Source organism: Ambystoma mexicanum, chromosome 10 (genome assembly GCF_040938575.1).
Source record: "Ambystoma mexicanum isolate Mex_15411 chromosome 10, UKY_AmexF1_1, whole genome shotgun sequence".
Taxonomy (NCBI): Eukaryota; Metazoa; Chordata; class Amphibia; order Caudata; family Ambystomatidae; genus Ambystoma; species Ambystoma mexicanum.
In genome coordinates this window covers 77,506,811-77,519,650 of record NC_090932.1, presented here as the reverse complement: position 1 = coordinate 77,519,650, position 12,840 = coordinate 77,506,811, and the positions used below count along the sequence as shown (strand labels likewise).

The 12,840-nt window shown below is 48.0% G+C and overlaps 1 protein-coding gene across 2 annotated transcripts in view; it reads right to left on the bottom strand.

Annotated features, from left to right (window-relative positions):
• ECEL1 (endothelin converting enzyme like 1) overlaps positions 1–12,840 on the bottom strand; it is a 435,867-nt gene that overhangs the window by 188,162 nt on the left and 234,865 nt on the right. For both annotated transcript variants that reach the window (XM_069617545.1, XM_069617544.1), the window contains exon 5: positions 9,493–9,585. In XM_069617545.1, coding sequence (XP_069473646.1) covers positions 9,493–9,585 — 93 coding nt within the window. The remainder of the gene's footprint in view (positions 1–9,492; positions 9,586–12,840) is intronic.

The window sequence follows — 12,840 nt, the reverse complement described above, 5'->3', positions numbered from 1 at the left end:
GAAATAAAATAATGTACCACACAAAGAAGGCCCAGGGTGCAGAGGAATATCAGGAAATCTCCAAAGTTCCCTATATGCCAGTCCAGTCCAGGTCACACATTGATGGAGCTATACCATGTGAAATCAAATAAACACGGCAAGAAAAATCACCCCTCTAGATGGAGGGTATTTTTTCTTTCTTATGAGTAAATAGCATTAAATGTTCAGTTGAATTAATGAACTACTATCCAAATGAACATACACACTCTTACACCAATACGTTCCCTTCTGTCCTGATGAAGGCTATCCATTTCTCAGCACAATAGACCAGCTATCAATTGGCCGAAACACTTCTGTGTCAACATCCCTCTCAATGAGTGTCTAGCACAAACACTGTCACTATTGTAAATTGATTTACACTAACATTGTTCTGTATGAACCAGATTGTTTGATCCCAAAATGTTACAAGGGACCATGTTTTGTTTATGCCTGTCTAGTTTAAAATACATGGACCAAAATGTCACTCCATGATGTATGGGCACTGTACTTTTACCACAGTTTGACCTGTTGAATTTTGTCCGGTTACGAATATGTATTTGTAAAAAATGTGGTTAAAACTAAAACTGATTTGTCTAACCAAAAAGATTGATTGATAATGTGATGAATCAATGCATATTAGAGTGCGTTAGCTTTGTTTGGTCACCCTGATCATTTGTTATTTTCACTATTTGACCAACCTGGGTAGATCAGGGTTTAGCCAGGAGCCCTATTGACTATTGCTATGTGTGAAGGACCATTGCTATTGGACACTTGCCCAACACAATCCCGGGCAACCAGACGGCAGTGTTGATTGTGAACTGAATCAATCAAGCTCATGGGATAGGCACTTCAAAGGTAGTCAGGTGTACCTCATTGGCAGGTGCTAGGCAAGTGATGCCACGTTCTACTGCTGAAAGAAATAGCCACCCTATCACTACCTCCTGTGTGCTGCTAACACTGGCGTGAATGAATGCCAATCGAAGGCACTCACCGCAGTGGCAGACCCCTGGCAGAATCCACGTATTTATGAGACGTTTCTCAGTAGTGGGAGGGGATCCCCAGATTTCTGGCAAGAATGTCCTGCTGGTGCAGTGGGTGTCCACCACGTGCGACCTGCCTCGTTGCACTATTACTGCAAGTAACCTTTGTCAGGACACTTCTGAATCATACCACAGTTTCTGGGGTCTGCGTTCGCCTGGCTGGAATTGCGGGCAGGCTTATTCCAGTGTTTGAGGTGCAATGCCAGCACCCTCCCACTTGTCTGCCCATGCCTACTCGACCACCGAGGCATAGCCAGGATTGTCTAACAAGTGGGGCCTGAAGCTAATGTAATTGGGCCCACCACAGGGACATTAGCATCTGTAAATGCCCGCACAGCGCTGCTGAGTTACAGATTTTTGGTGGGCCTTGCCCACTCAGGCCCTGCCCTGTCTACGCCTCTGCTCGACCATAAGTATACTTTTCCGGCTACTCACTAGAGTCCAGGCCAATCCATTGCAGCAACCACTAGCTGCGTTGCCTGCCGGGACAATTCCACACTGGGCTGTTTGCGGGCTTGCACCAGTGCCATCACGTGTCACCCCTTTGAAGGGCCATCCTGTGCCCCTCCCAATCCTGCTGCTACTGCTAACACCCCTCCTTGTTAGGTCCCTGTTTGCGTAGCACCCTCTCCTTCCACCGTGCATTGGGTCCCAGTGCCTCTTGGTGGAACCAGTCATCCAGATGCTTTGCGTGCACTGAAGACCTCCCTACCACCAGGCTGTTCATCAAGCACCAAGCAAGGGCTCAGTTCTACATAACGCTTGGAGTCAAACCAGAGAACCTAAACAGACCTATGGCCCATCGCAGTCCATCTAGGACTGAGGAGCCGCAACGCACCCATGACTTCTCCACTCATCTCCAGCCTGAGAAGCCCAACTCGCTACCAGAAGGTGAACACAGGGTTCCGTGTCATTTCAAGGTCAGTAATAACTATGAAATAATTTACTTTGAAATAATTACTTCGAAATGTTACTACGATTCTTTTTTTAATTGGGGGGTGGTTTCCCCGTACCCCTGGTCCCCTACACTACTACCCTGATCCCAAATCCCCCAACCCCTTTTGGCCCCTTTACCAACAACCCCTTATATATTTTCGAAGTATTTTCGAAGTAATTACGTGGAAGTAGAGGACTAACTGGCGGTGTAAATACGGGACACCGGAAGCATCTTGCTTGAGCTTAGAGTTCGGTTTACATCAGGCCACGTAACGCTGAGCCCTTCGGGATCTCCCTAAATGTCCTTGAGGCTTAGGGACCAACCACCTGGACTCACAAAGATCGAGAGTATATCAGGGGTTCTGAGGTCCCATGATGGAGAAGCTACAGATGCCTGCAAGGAGGAAATGGACGCCTGAGAGAGGGAAACGGGTGGTCACACCTTGCCCACCATCATCAATATAGAGGGCCACAGAGAGGCTCATTTAAAACAAACGATACTACCATTGCAGTTAAATAAATAAATGATAATCCGTGACAGTGAATCGCACACATTGAAAATGTGCAGCCAGTACAATGCAATAGAATTAAATTGGCTCAGAGAATGTAAAAAATACAAAGTAAAAAGAGCCTGGATGGGCCTAACAATCAGAAGAGTTGCACAACTAGTAGGGGGTTCTGCAGACACACATACCGTTGGGGGGTGACTGTAGGCAGTAGTGGAGATAGCGTTTGGTGCCAGGGTGGATAATAGGGCACCCGCGGGAGGGTAGGGGGTGCACCAAGCATGCACTGGGCACCCGAGGGGATTAAGTGGTGGCGGCCGCTCACCCTACCCCCACCCTGGCTCTGCCACTGACTGTGGGCACATAACAGAGGCCCTCGGTGGGAGCATCTGTCGAAGACTAAACGAGGGCTCCAATGGAGGGTTAGCGGTATCTGACACAACCCAGAGGGTTTTTGTGGCTTCTTCAAGGGCCCTCATGCTTGGACCTCTTACACTCTTTCAAGCAGGTCTCGGGAGGATAGCTCAGGGACAACACACTCGTCTTGAAAGCACGAAGACACAGAGCAACACGGTTTCATCCCCGTGTGCGCGCTTAGAAACCTCTGGGTATTAAGCACAATATAAATAACCACTTACAATTAATGTATAATATGTCCAGACTACGCATTCAGTAGCTCTTCTGGTTTCCATATCCTCCAGAACTCTCAAGTCCCCCATGGCCATGCGTGAGAAGGCCATACAGTACTGTGTTCTACCATTGGATTCTGGAACGTGTAGTTTTTTCTTTCCGTTTGAAATGTAGGACAACTAAATGCCCCAGAATTCCATGCAACACTAGGACTGGATTGCCTTTTCATGCATGGTGTTGGGAAACCTGAGAGCTTCAACCTGGATTTAAGTTTACCGGGCCTAGCAGGTGCAGAGCCCCGACAGTCTCCAGAAACTCTCCTAGAACCATGCTGTTTCCTGGGCTACACCAGCCCCAGTAGCAGAAAATACGAGTTTAGCCACAGCTTGTGAATGTGGCAGGGGTGTGCCGGCCCCCTCAGTCCCCGTAGTACCAGGGGCCCTTTGGACTGAGCGAACCGTGGCAGAGCCACAGCTCAAGGACTGATTTTAGTCAAAGTCTACTAGTGCGATAGGAACACTGTGAAAGAAATACGTACAAGGAAGCAGCCAGCCTGCCAGGGAGCCAGCACCTGACTCCCAAAGGAGAACTCGCTCCAGTGTTGTATATACGACTCTTAGTTTGCCATCGCCTTACTAGAAGCTGCCGTTAAAGGTCAGCATAAGTACATTTAAAGTGACAATGGGCCTCATTAGGACCCTGGCGCTAAGTGTTTAACGGCGCCGTGAAAGGCTGCGGCGCCATTAAACACTTAGCTCCTTACTACGAGGTCCCTTTGCGGACCCGACCTTAACGGCTGGTCTACACCAGCCATTAAAGTAGGGACCCGCAAAGGGACCTTGGTGCTAAGTACGGTACCGCAATTTGCGGTACCGTACTTAGCGCCTTCCCCATTCCCATAGAGCCCTAGGGGGCGAAAATGGGAATGGGGAAGGGCCACGGTTCAATGGGGAATTACTGCCCCGCCAACCTTGGAATGGGGTGGTAATTCCCCATTGAACCATGGCGGACCCGTTACAACACCGGCACCAACCATGGTGCTAATAGCGCCATGGTTTAGCGCCGGTGTTGTAATGAGGGCCATAGACTTTAGTTGGAGGAGACTGGAGCTTCGCTCTGAAATATGAGATACTATTAGTCCTTCCTTGCAGAGCATTCAAGCAACAGATTATCAAGGCACAGGCGGACCACAAGGGAGCTGAAACCCTAAATGAGCACTTAAGATAAGCTATTTAGTACACAAGGCCAGATCGTCAGAAAAAGATGTATTTATAGACAGAGCTTCATTTAGAAAGTGAACCAGAGAGAGTTGTATTTAAACTATGCAGAGGGGATGCAAACAAGACCACCTGAGACCATGCTCGGGGTTCCAAAGTGCATGTTTATAGGGCCTCATTATGTGCTGTTTGTTTGGGACAGGTGGCCCTTTTGTTGAGGTCACCTGCCCCTCCTTTAGGCTATCCCCAGCAGAAGTTGACCACGCCGCTTTCCCACAGTACCTCCCTCCCCTTCGATTTTGTATCCTACTTAATGGATTGTCTCTGACTCTGTTAACAAAATGCAGGTGAGAAACAGGCTACCCCACCCTTTCACACTGTTAGGTACTGGTAGTGAGCCACAGTTTGACAGTCTCTCACTCTACCATATTGAAGGCAAGGGCGCAACGAAACCTACATTTTAGAGGGGCTAACTGGTGTTGGGAGGGGCCACTTCAGGAAATGGGTGGGGCAAACTTGGAGGTCCCTCCCGCTCTGTACTACACCCAGGGTTTTCTTGCATGGGGTCCAAGTATCAAATGATACATCTTAAAGCGAAATATGCCAGTGAAAATGACAAAGTGATTAGATTGAAAGATAACATACACATTTATTTGCTTTGATCATTTTTATATCTAAAGCCCAGGTAACCGATCAGGCATCACCCTTTAAGGAAAATTGACCACCATGGGACCATGTGCAAGTACGGTGTGACACTGATCCAACTTCCACATGAGGTACAAAGCATACATTTCTTTACATTATACCATTATATGCCAGTATACACATTTTCATGCTGGCTGGGCCCATACATTTCCATTCTGGCTACACCCAAATATGCCAATATTGCCATATATGACCACACTCATGTTTGCTTTGAGCATAATGCCAAGAAATGGCTAGACTGGCTGTACCAAAACACCAGTCTAGCCACATAATAACACATGCCAAGCCTACTTTGTTATTGATGCCCAGTAAACAAAAAAGTCATGGCACAGTGATAAATGACTAGACTGTCTGCACCAAAATGCCATTCTACCCACATAACACATATCATGCTTACTTTATTATGGATGTCCACTAAAATGTTATGTGTTGCAAAATCCCCCTTTTCCCACATCCCTCTCCGGCCAATGACCACACCTCCACCTCCCTCCCTCTACCCGCCCAGAATCAGCTCCTCAGCCCAGCATTACACATAAACCCACATGCACATACACATTTACACATTCACTCAAACATCCCATTCATCATCACATGTGCATCCAGCCCCCCCATTAATCATGCACTCATTCACACACACTAGCTCATTCACACATACATCACATGCACACACCTTGCACACATGCATACATAGATAATGAGCTAACATGGAACATCCTTTAACACTGCCAGTTTCAGAAAAGGCTTCCTCTCCCCTCTGCCTAACAAAAAGCAAGTGTGCACATCAGCAGCCCCCTCACCTCGGCATAACGTTGTTATCGTTCGATCGCATCCGTGGGGAGGGGGCTGATGTGTGCATTTGATTTTTGTTAGGCAGAGAGGCGAGGGAAGCCTTTCCTGAAACTAGCAACTTTAAAGTTTTGCTGTGTTTGTGCACATACATTTTCCTGCACAACACAGTAACACTCTGAAGCCGGCGGTTTCTGGAATGGCTTTGCTCCCCTCTCAAACTTACAAAAAGCTATGACGGAGGTCCTGCCCCTCACCTCAATTGCAGGGAGGGCGGGGTGGCATGTGTGCCTGACTGAAGGACAGAACACGCTGCTCTCTTTGTAGAAAGAGGATTCTAGAATGTCAAACATAAGGCCAGAACCCAGGGTCACCCATGTGGGATCACTCACTTAAAAACCACGAAACCGCAGTGGAAATTCTAAGCACAAAAGACCATTTTCTTTTGTGGTTTTGAATTCGGCACCATGATTGCTGATTGGCTGGTAGTACTGTCAGTGAAGCGCTTCAGCCAATACGACGCATGGAGATTCTCCACTAAGCCAGCGATGCAGACTCTGATTTAATCACTGACTGTTCGCTGATTGCTTGGAACCCTAAGGGAAGCTTCCTAATTGGTCCTTTTAATTAGGAGAATTTAGAAAAAGAATTATTTTTCTATCCTTTTGAATTAAAAGAGCTGCTCCAATTCGGGGAGGAATAGTGCACAGAGAACAATTTCTCCAAGGGAGGGCATTGTTTGCTGCACCAGGTTTTTCAGACAGCGATGTAGGAATAGTATTTGAGCACACACTAGCTGACCCCACTGGAGAGGACCAACCCTGCTGCCAACATGGAGACCTTCTAAGTGCTAAAACAGAGTTTGGGGATGCCCACTGGCCTCGTGAAACCAGCCAAGAGGCAGCCGCAGGCTTAGCTGTCTGAACCTTCTCTCTCAAGTCTTCCTTCATAATTTGTACATCAGGTAAATTGTGTTTCAAAGAGCCCACAGGGCAATAGGGAGGGAGCATGGGAATGAAAGCAAATATAACAATGAAAGATAGAGGCGGACCTACTAGGCCTTGTGAGCATTCAGAATGTGCACGTGCAGAGAGGGAGAAGGGATGAGGGAGTGGTGGTAAGTGCTACGAGTACCACAGAGGGAAGTGCTAGGGAGTAAGCAGCTGCTTGGTGATTTGGTGAGAGTGGTCAACTTCCAAAAAATAAGTAAGTGCAGGCCTGTTTTGGCATAAGCCAGTGTATGGCAAGGCAAGTGCTGGGAGAGGGCGGAGGCTGAAGGAGATTGGGTGTGGGAGGCCAGGACCCAGGAGAATACATACGGGCCCCGGTCACCAATCTCAGCAACTGTGGGGTTTAGCAGGGGAGGGAGGAAGGGAAGGAGGAGGTGAAAAGGAAGGTCTTGAGGAGGAGTTTACAGAATTTGAGGGGATCCGGCTCAAGATGAAGAGGAAGGGGGAGGCTGTTCCATAGTAGGGAGCCAGCTGAGGAAAGAGATTGGCCTCTAGCTCGCAGATTGGAAAAGCGCTTGACACACACAGAGTTTGTGCCAGAGGAACGTAAAGATCTTGAAGGACCGTATTTAGTGAGAGCAAGTTGCAGATAGCGTAGTTATTATTTCAGAGATTCCTTTGTAGCTATCACACGTCCAGATTATTTAATTTACTTGCGCCTGGGGGACTTAGCCCCAACCTTTCCCCTCCATGCCCAAACCCGCAGCAGGGGAGTAGGACATTTCAGGGTTCTGCCGGATTGGTTCCTGGAAAGTATTTTCCTCACCTTACCCGAATGACCAGCTGCAAACACTCCTGGGACATTAAACAATGACGCTCCTAGTAGAGGGGCACAGAAGGGGCTACAAAAACACCCCAACCTCCCACAATGCACAGAGAAACCAGCTTCCCTGAGCACAACATGGAGTCAGAGTGAAATGCAGCAGTCACAAAAGTGCTGCAGGCCTCAGCCACAAGGGGGAGGGCAGTAGAGCCCCTCCACCCCCTCCCAATGTTCCTCCATCTATTCCACACAGGAAACCAATTACACCCCCTGTGCAGAAAAGCAGATCTCACCAAATTAAAAGACTAAACATTTAATATCAATCAGACTGGAACTGCCCATCGGACAATAGGTCGAGGCCCAAAGAGACCAACGCGGGACACTTTTCTAAACACTGAGCAGATAGAGGCTTAAACCAATATTACTGTCCTGATGTATTTTCAGTACCAACAGTTTCTACATATTTTTCCTTAAAAGGCATCCCAAGGGAACTATTCAGTTTGTTGTGAAACCCCACAAAATTTCCGTTTTGGAATCAGGACCCTGTGCCAATGCTTACTGCCAGACACTATTTTATGTCCCTGTCTGACCTGACAGCATCACTTGCTGGACAGATGGATTTCTCAAATAAGGCAAAGGGTTAACTGGCGGAAGGTTTGGGACTCATTTTATGTATTGGGTATTTATAATGTGCCTATACAGCAAATGGTGTTTCAAGGCTCAAACTCATGACTCGGACAAACTATTGGATAGACTCTTGAGGGCCCCTAATAGAGGGGGCAACCCACATCAAAGAGAGGATTAGTCACCCGGATGAGGTTCCTGCTGTTTATGACACAGGATGGATGACCTAGGGTCAAATCCCAGAGGGGGGCGGGGGCACCTCAGAGAGGGGATTAGACACATGAAAGAAGGCATCGCTGCCTGAGAGAGAGTGGGGCACACATGCCACAAGGGCTATGGTCATTATAAGAGAGGAGCGGGCACCTGACAGAGGGGGTTAGACCAGTGGCATAGACAGCTTTTGGTGCCAGGGGGCAGGGGGATAATAGGGCATCAGCGGGAGGCTGTGAGTGCACTGGCATAAGGGGGAGACCAGTGGGGGGGGTGCCCCACCTTCCCACCCATGCTCTGCCACAATGATACCCAAAAACATGCTGAGTACTTGTGGTAGTTGATAAAAGAACCAGGCCCACTGGAAGTAGAACTTGGGGCATCATATGAAAAGAATAGTCAGAATAGGAAGACCACATGATTAGACACCTGAAGGGGGAGGGACTTCGGCCACCCAGGAAACTGGCAAGTACACCCAACAGAGAAGCTAGGTCATCTGACAAGGAGGCTAGGGGGCCCTAGAGAGTGGCTAGGGAATCCTGTAGTGGGGCTATAACACAATATAGAAAGATGATGCTTATAGGAAATATGGACGCTGAATACAGTGGCTGATGAACACCGACCAATGGTACTTGTGAGAACCGCTGGCAGCTCTGGCGATACAAGATAACGGGGCTATGGACACAAGATAAGATGAATTACAGGCTGTATGGACATCTAATAAAGAAGCTCTGTACATCAGACCCATGAATATGTGATAAAAAGTTAAGACCTCTTACCTGATAAAGCAGCAGATAGCGCCTTGAGGCAATGCTTGTACCTTTGACATTACAGTGCGACTGGAGACTGCCCCTGGGTGGTAGCCGTGCATTGTATAAATCAACATAACATAACATAACATACAGCTATGTAATGTATCACCAGTCCAACAACGCAGTCACAGATTCTGCTCACGATTGAGTGTCATAAAGACTTCATGCCATGCCCTGGTGCACAGGTGTACTGCTACCCCCGCAGTGGGAGGGAAGACGTGTGCAATGTACTCACATTAGGGGCGATCTGCTGCAGCTCAGACATGGTCACCTTGTTGTACATGGAGCTGATGTCACGGCGCAGATCATCGTATTCAGAGATGGTGATCTGCATGAGAAAAGGACAAAATCACAGGTTCAGTCAATCACCAGTGCACCTAAAATGACTTCAGAAGTCCTCCTCCTGCAAAGAGCAGAAGGGGATGGAGCCCACCCACCATCATGCACTGTAAGCAGAGGACACGCGTGAAGACCGCAAGGCTAGGGAGATTAACGTAAATCTGGCTAGCAATGCCCAAGATCAAACCTGCCTCAAAATGTTTATCATCAATATTTTTGATGTAGTCTTTGGGAGATACAACGTAAACACACAGAATTAAGGGGTGGGGTTAAGGGTTTGCTCTTTCATAGGACCTCATGCTTTTGTAATACTGTTTACACAATTTGATGAAGTCCAATGTCTGGATTTGGGAATTGGGGTGGGTTAGTAACGGTGCCGGTGCTTAAGGGAAAAGCCTGCCGGGAGTTCCACGGCCCTATCGGAATATTTATAGTTTGGCGGTCCAGAAAGTTTGCCGCTCCGTTGCTACCAGCACCTTTATTTCCGGATCACCAAACTCGTAATAAGGGCAGTCTCTTTTAAAATGCCGCCAGCATGTCCCCTAGCTAAGAAGCAGAAGGTGTTCACATGGACAATCCTGGCACATCTGAATGAAGTTCACAATTTCGATAAGAAAGCTGGGAATCGATAGAGGAAAGGTTAGGTGCATGTCCATGACCCATGGAGCAGACTGTGTGCAGAGATTGTTCCTGCGGCCCTGGCTGCAAATTTTCCGTGCTGGGGATTTGAACCCAAAGCCTTCCTGGCTCTCTGGCGATAAGCCAGTGTCATGTAGCACTGTGCTATTTCAGAGATGCTGGATCTTTCAGCAGGCAGTTTGACACATAAAGCTGGTTAGGGGCTGTATGTGTAAAGCAGTCTACTGAATAAACAATAGAAATTGAGCATCTATGAATTTAAGAAATAGCACAGTGAATGGCACTGGCTAGTGAGAGGAGGGCTTGGGTTGGAATCCCCAGGAAGGGACCAAAACAATGAATACTTTTTTTACTGTCCTGTACTGGGGCTGAGGCCTGCTGGTGACAAGTCAGTATTTCAGTGTTCATTTTCTCTTGTTTCGTTCTATAAACTGCTTGACACACAAAGCCTTTAGCGGGCTTATGTGTCAAATAGCCTATTGAATGAAACAAAGGAAACTGAGTACTGATGAAATAGCACAGTGCAAGGCAACACTGGCTGGTTAGCGGCAACATCCCCAGCACGGGACAAGTAAAATAAAAGCAACCAGAGGGCAAAAATGGGCACCTTTTTATTGTTCCATGCTGGGGACACTTCAGTGCCATGCCCACCATTTAGGCCACCGCCCCCCTCGATTTCTCACTTCACTTAAAGCACTGGAGAGCAGGATGATGGCACATGCAGGATGCATTGAGCGAGGGTGGCAGCTATTGGAGGCCACCTGATCCCAGAGCAGCAGGGCCCCCCCATTTTGTAAAACCTCCCAGTGGAGCCATGAGCCACCCTCTGATCAGAGGTGGATTCAGCACTTGTATGACGGACGCAGAGCGAGCAGGGCCTGCAGTATCCTGGTGACACCTTCCAACACACTCACCCTCATCCCTCCTTGGTGGCAGTCAGGTACAGTGGAATTACACAGAGTAGTCATAAGCAGTCGCTCACAGAGGCCCTAACCTGGATCAAGTCCTTTCTCAGTGATCACACCTCAAGAGTATTCATCGGCGACACTGCTGCTGACCCCATAATGGTGCCCCTTGGTGTTCCCCAGGGCTCCTGCCTCTCACCAACCCTCTACAATACTTCTACTAAACCCCCATTCGACCTCCTGGATTCCCTTGGGATCATCTATACCAGTTTCGCAGATGACACCAAAATCCTCATTCCTATCATTGGTAACCATTCCAGTGACTCTGATTTCATAAACAATGTCTACAATACCATCCAAAACTGGATGGCCACCCACAACCTGTGCCTTAATGATGATAAAACTGAGCTGCTCATTGTGGGCTCACATTGTGGGCTCACCTTACCGACTGAAAAGCTTCGACTAAGCCTTCTCCACCGTCTGCATTGATGAAGCTGTGATATCAGTCCTGAAACATGTAAAAATGTTGGATATGCATTTGGACCCAGAGATGACAATGACCAAAGCTAACAATGCCCTGTCCTCGGCTACGGCACACACCACACAATTCATCTCCCCGACCAGACAATTCCTCTTCCCTAGTAACTGCCTTACTCGTGCTAAAGCCCTATCCTCAGTCAATCGGATTATTGTAAGGTACTCCTCGTGGGCACTTGTGCAACCAACCTGGTGAAACGCCAATTACTTCAGAACAAAATGATGCCTGCGGCTCTGGGCCTACACAGATCAGAGCACATCTCAGCAATTGACCAAGAGGTGCACTCGCTACCCATTAAAGCATGCATTGACTTCAAAACTCCAACTATGGCACACCAAAACAACTACAAAGGGGCTCCACTCTACCTCAATAACACCATTGCCTTGTAACAGCATGTGCACGCGGCAAGATCCGCCGCTATAATCTTGCTACTCACATCGAGATACAACAGAAAGAGAGGAGGTGTCAGTTTCTGTGTCAAAGCGTAGCGCCCCCCCTTTGGGACTCTCTTGCACTGCACATCAGAAACGAATCACAAAATGTGTAAAAACTGGGTTGTTCGACAAATATGAATAATGTTCACCCTTACGTTGTCCTTTCTGTGCTTTTCCCTGCAACAAACAATGTGATATCCTAGCCAGACTCTACCCTCTGCATGTTTATCAATGCTGCTGTGATCAGACTCTACCCTCTGCATGTTTATTAATGCTGCCGTGGCCAGATTCTACCTTTTGCATGTTTATCAATGCTGACATGGTTAGACTCTACCCTCTGCATGTTGAACAATGTCACCATGGCCAGAATCTACCTTCTGCATGTTTATCAATGCTGCCGTGGCCAGACTCTACCCTCTGCATGTTTATCAATGCCGAAACTGCCAGATTCTACCCTCTGCATGTTGATCAATGTCACCATGGCCAGAATCTACCTTCTGCATGTTTATCATTGCTGCCGAGGCCAGACTGTACCCTCTGCATGTTTATCAATGCCACCATGGCAAGACTCTACCCTCTGCATGTTTATCAGTGCAGCCATGGCCAGACTCTACCCTCTGCATGTTTATCAATGCCGCCGTGGCCAGACTCTACCCTCTGCATGCTTATCAATGCCACCGTGGCAAGACTCTACCCTCTGCATGTTTATCAGGGCCGCCATGGCCAGA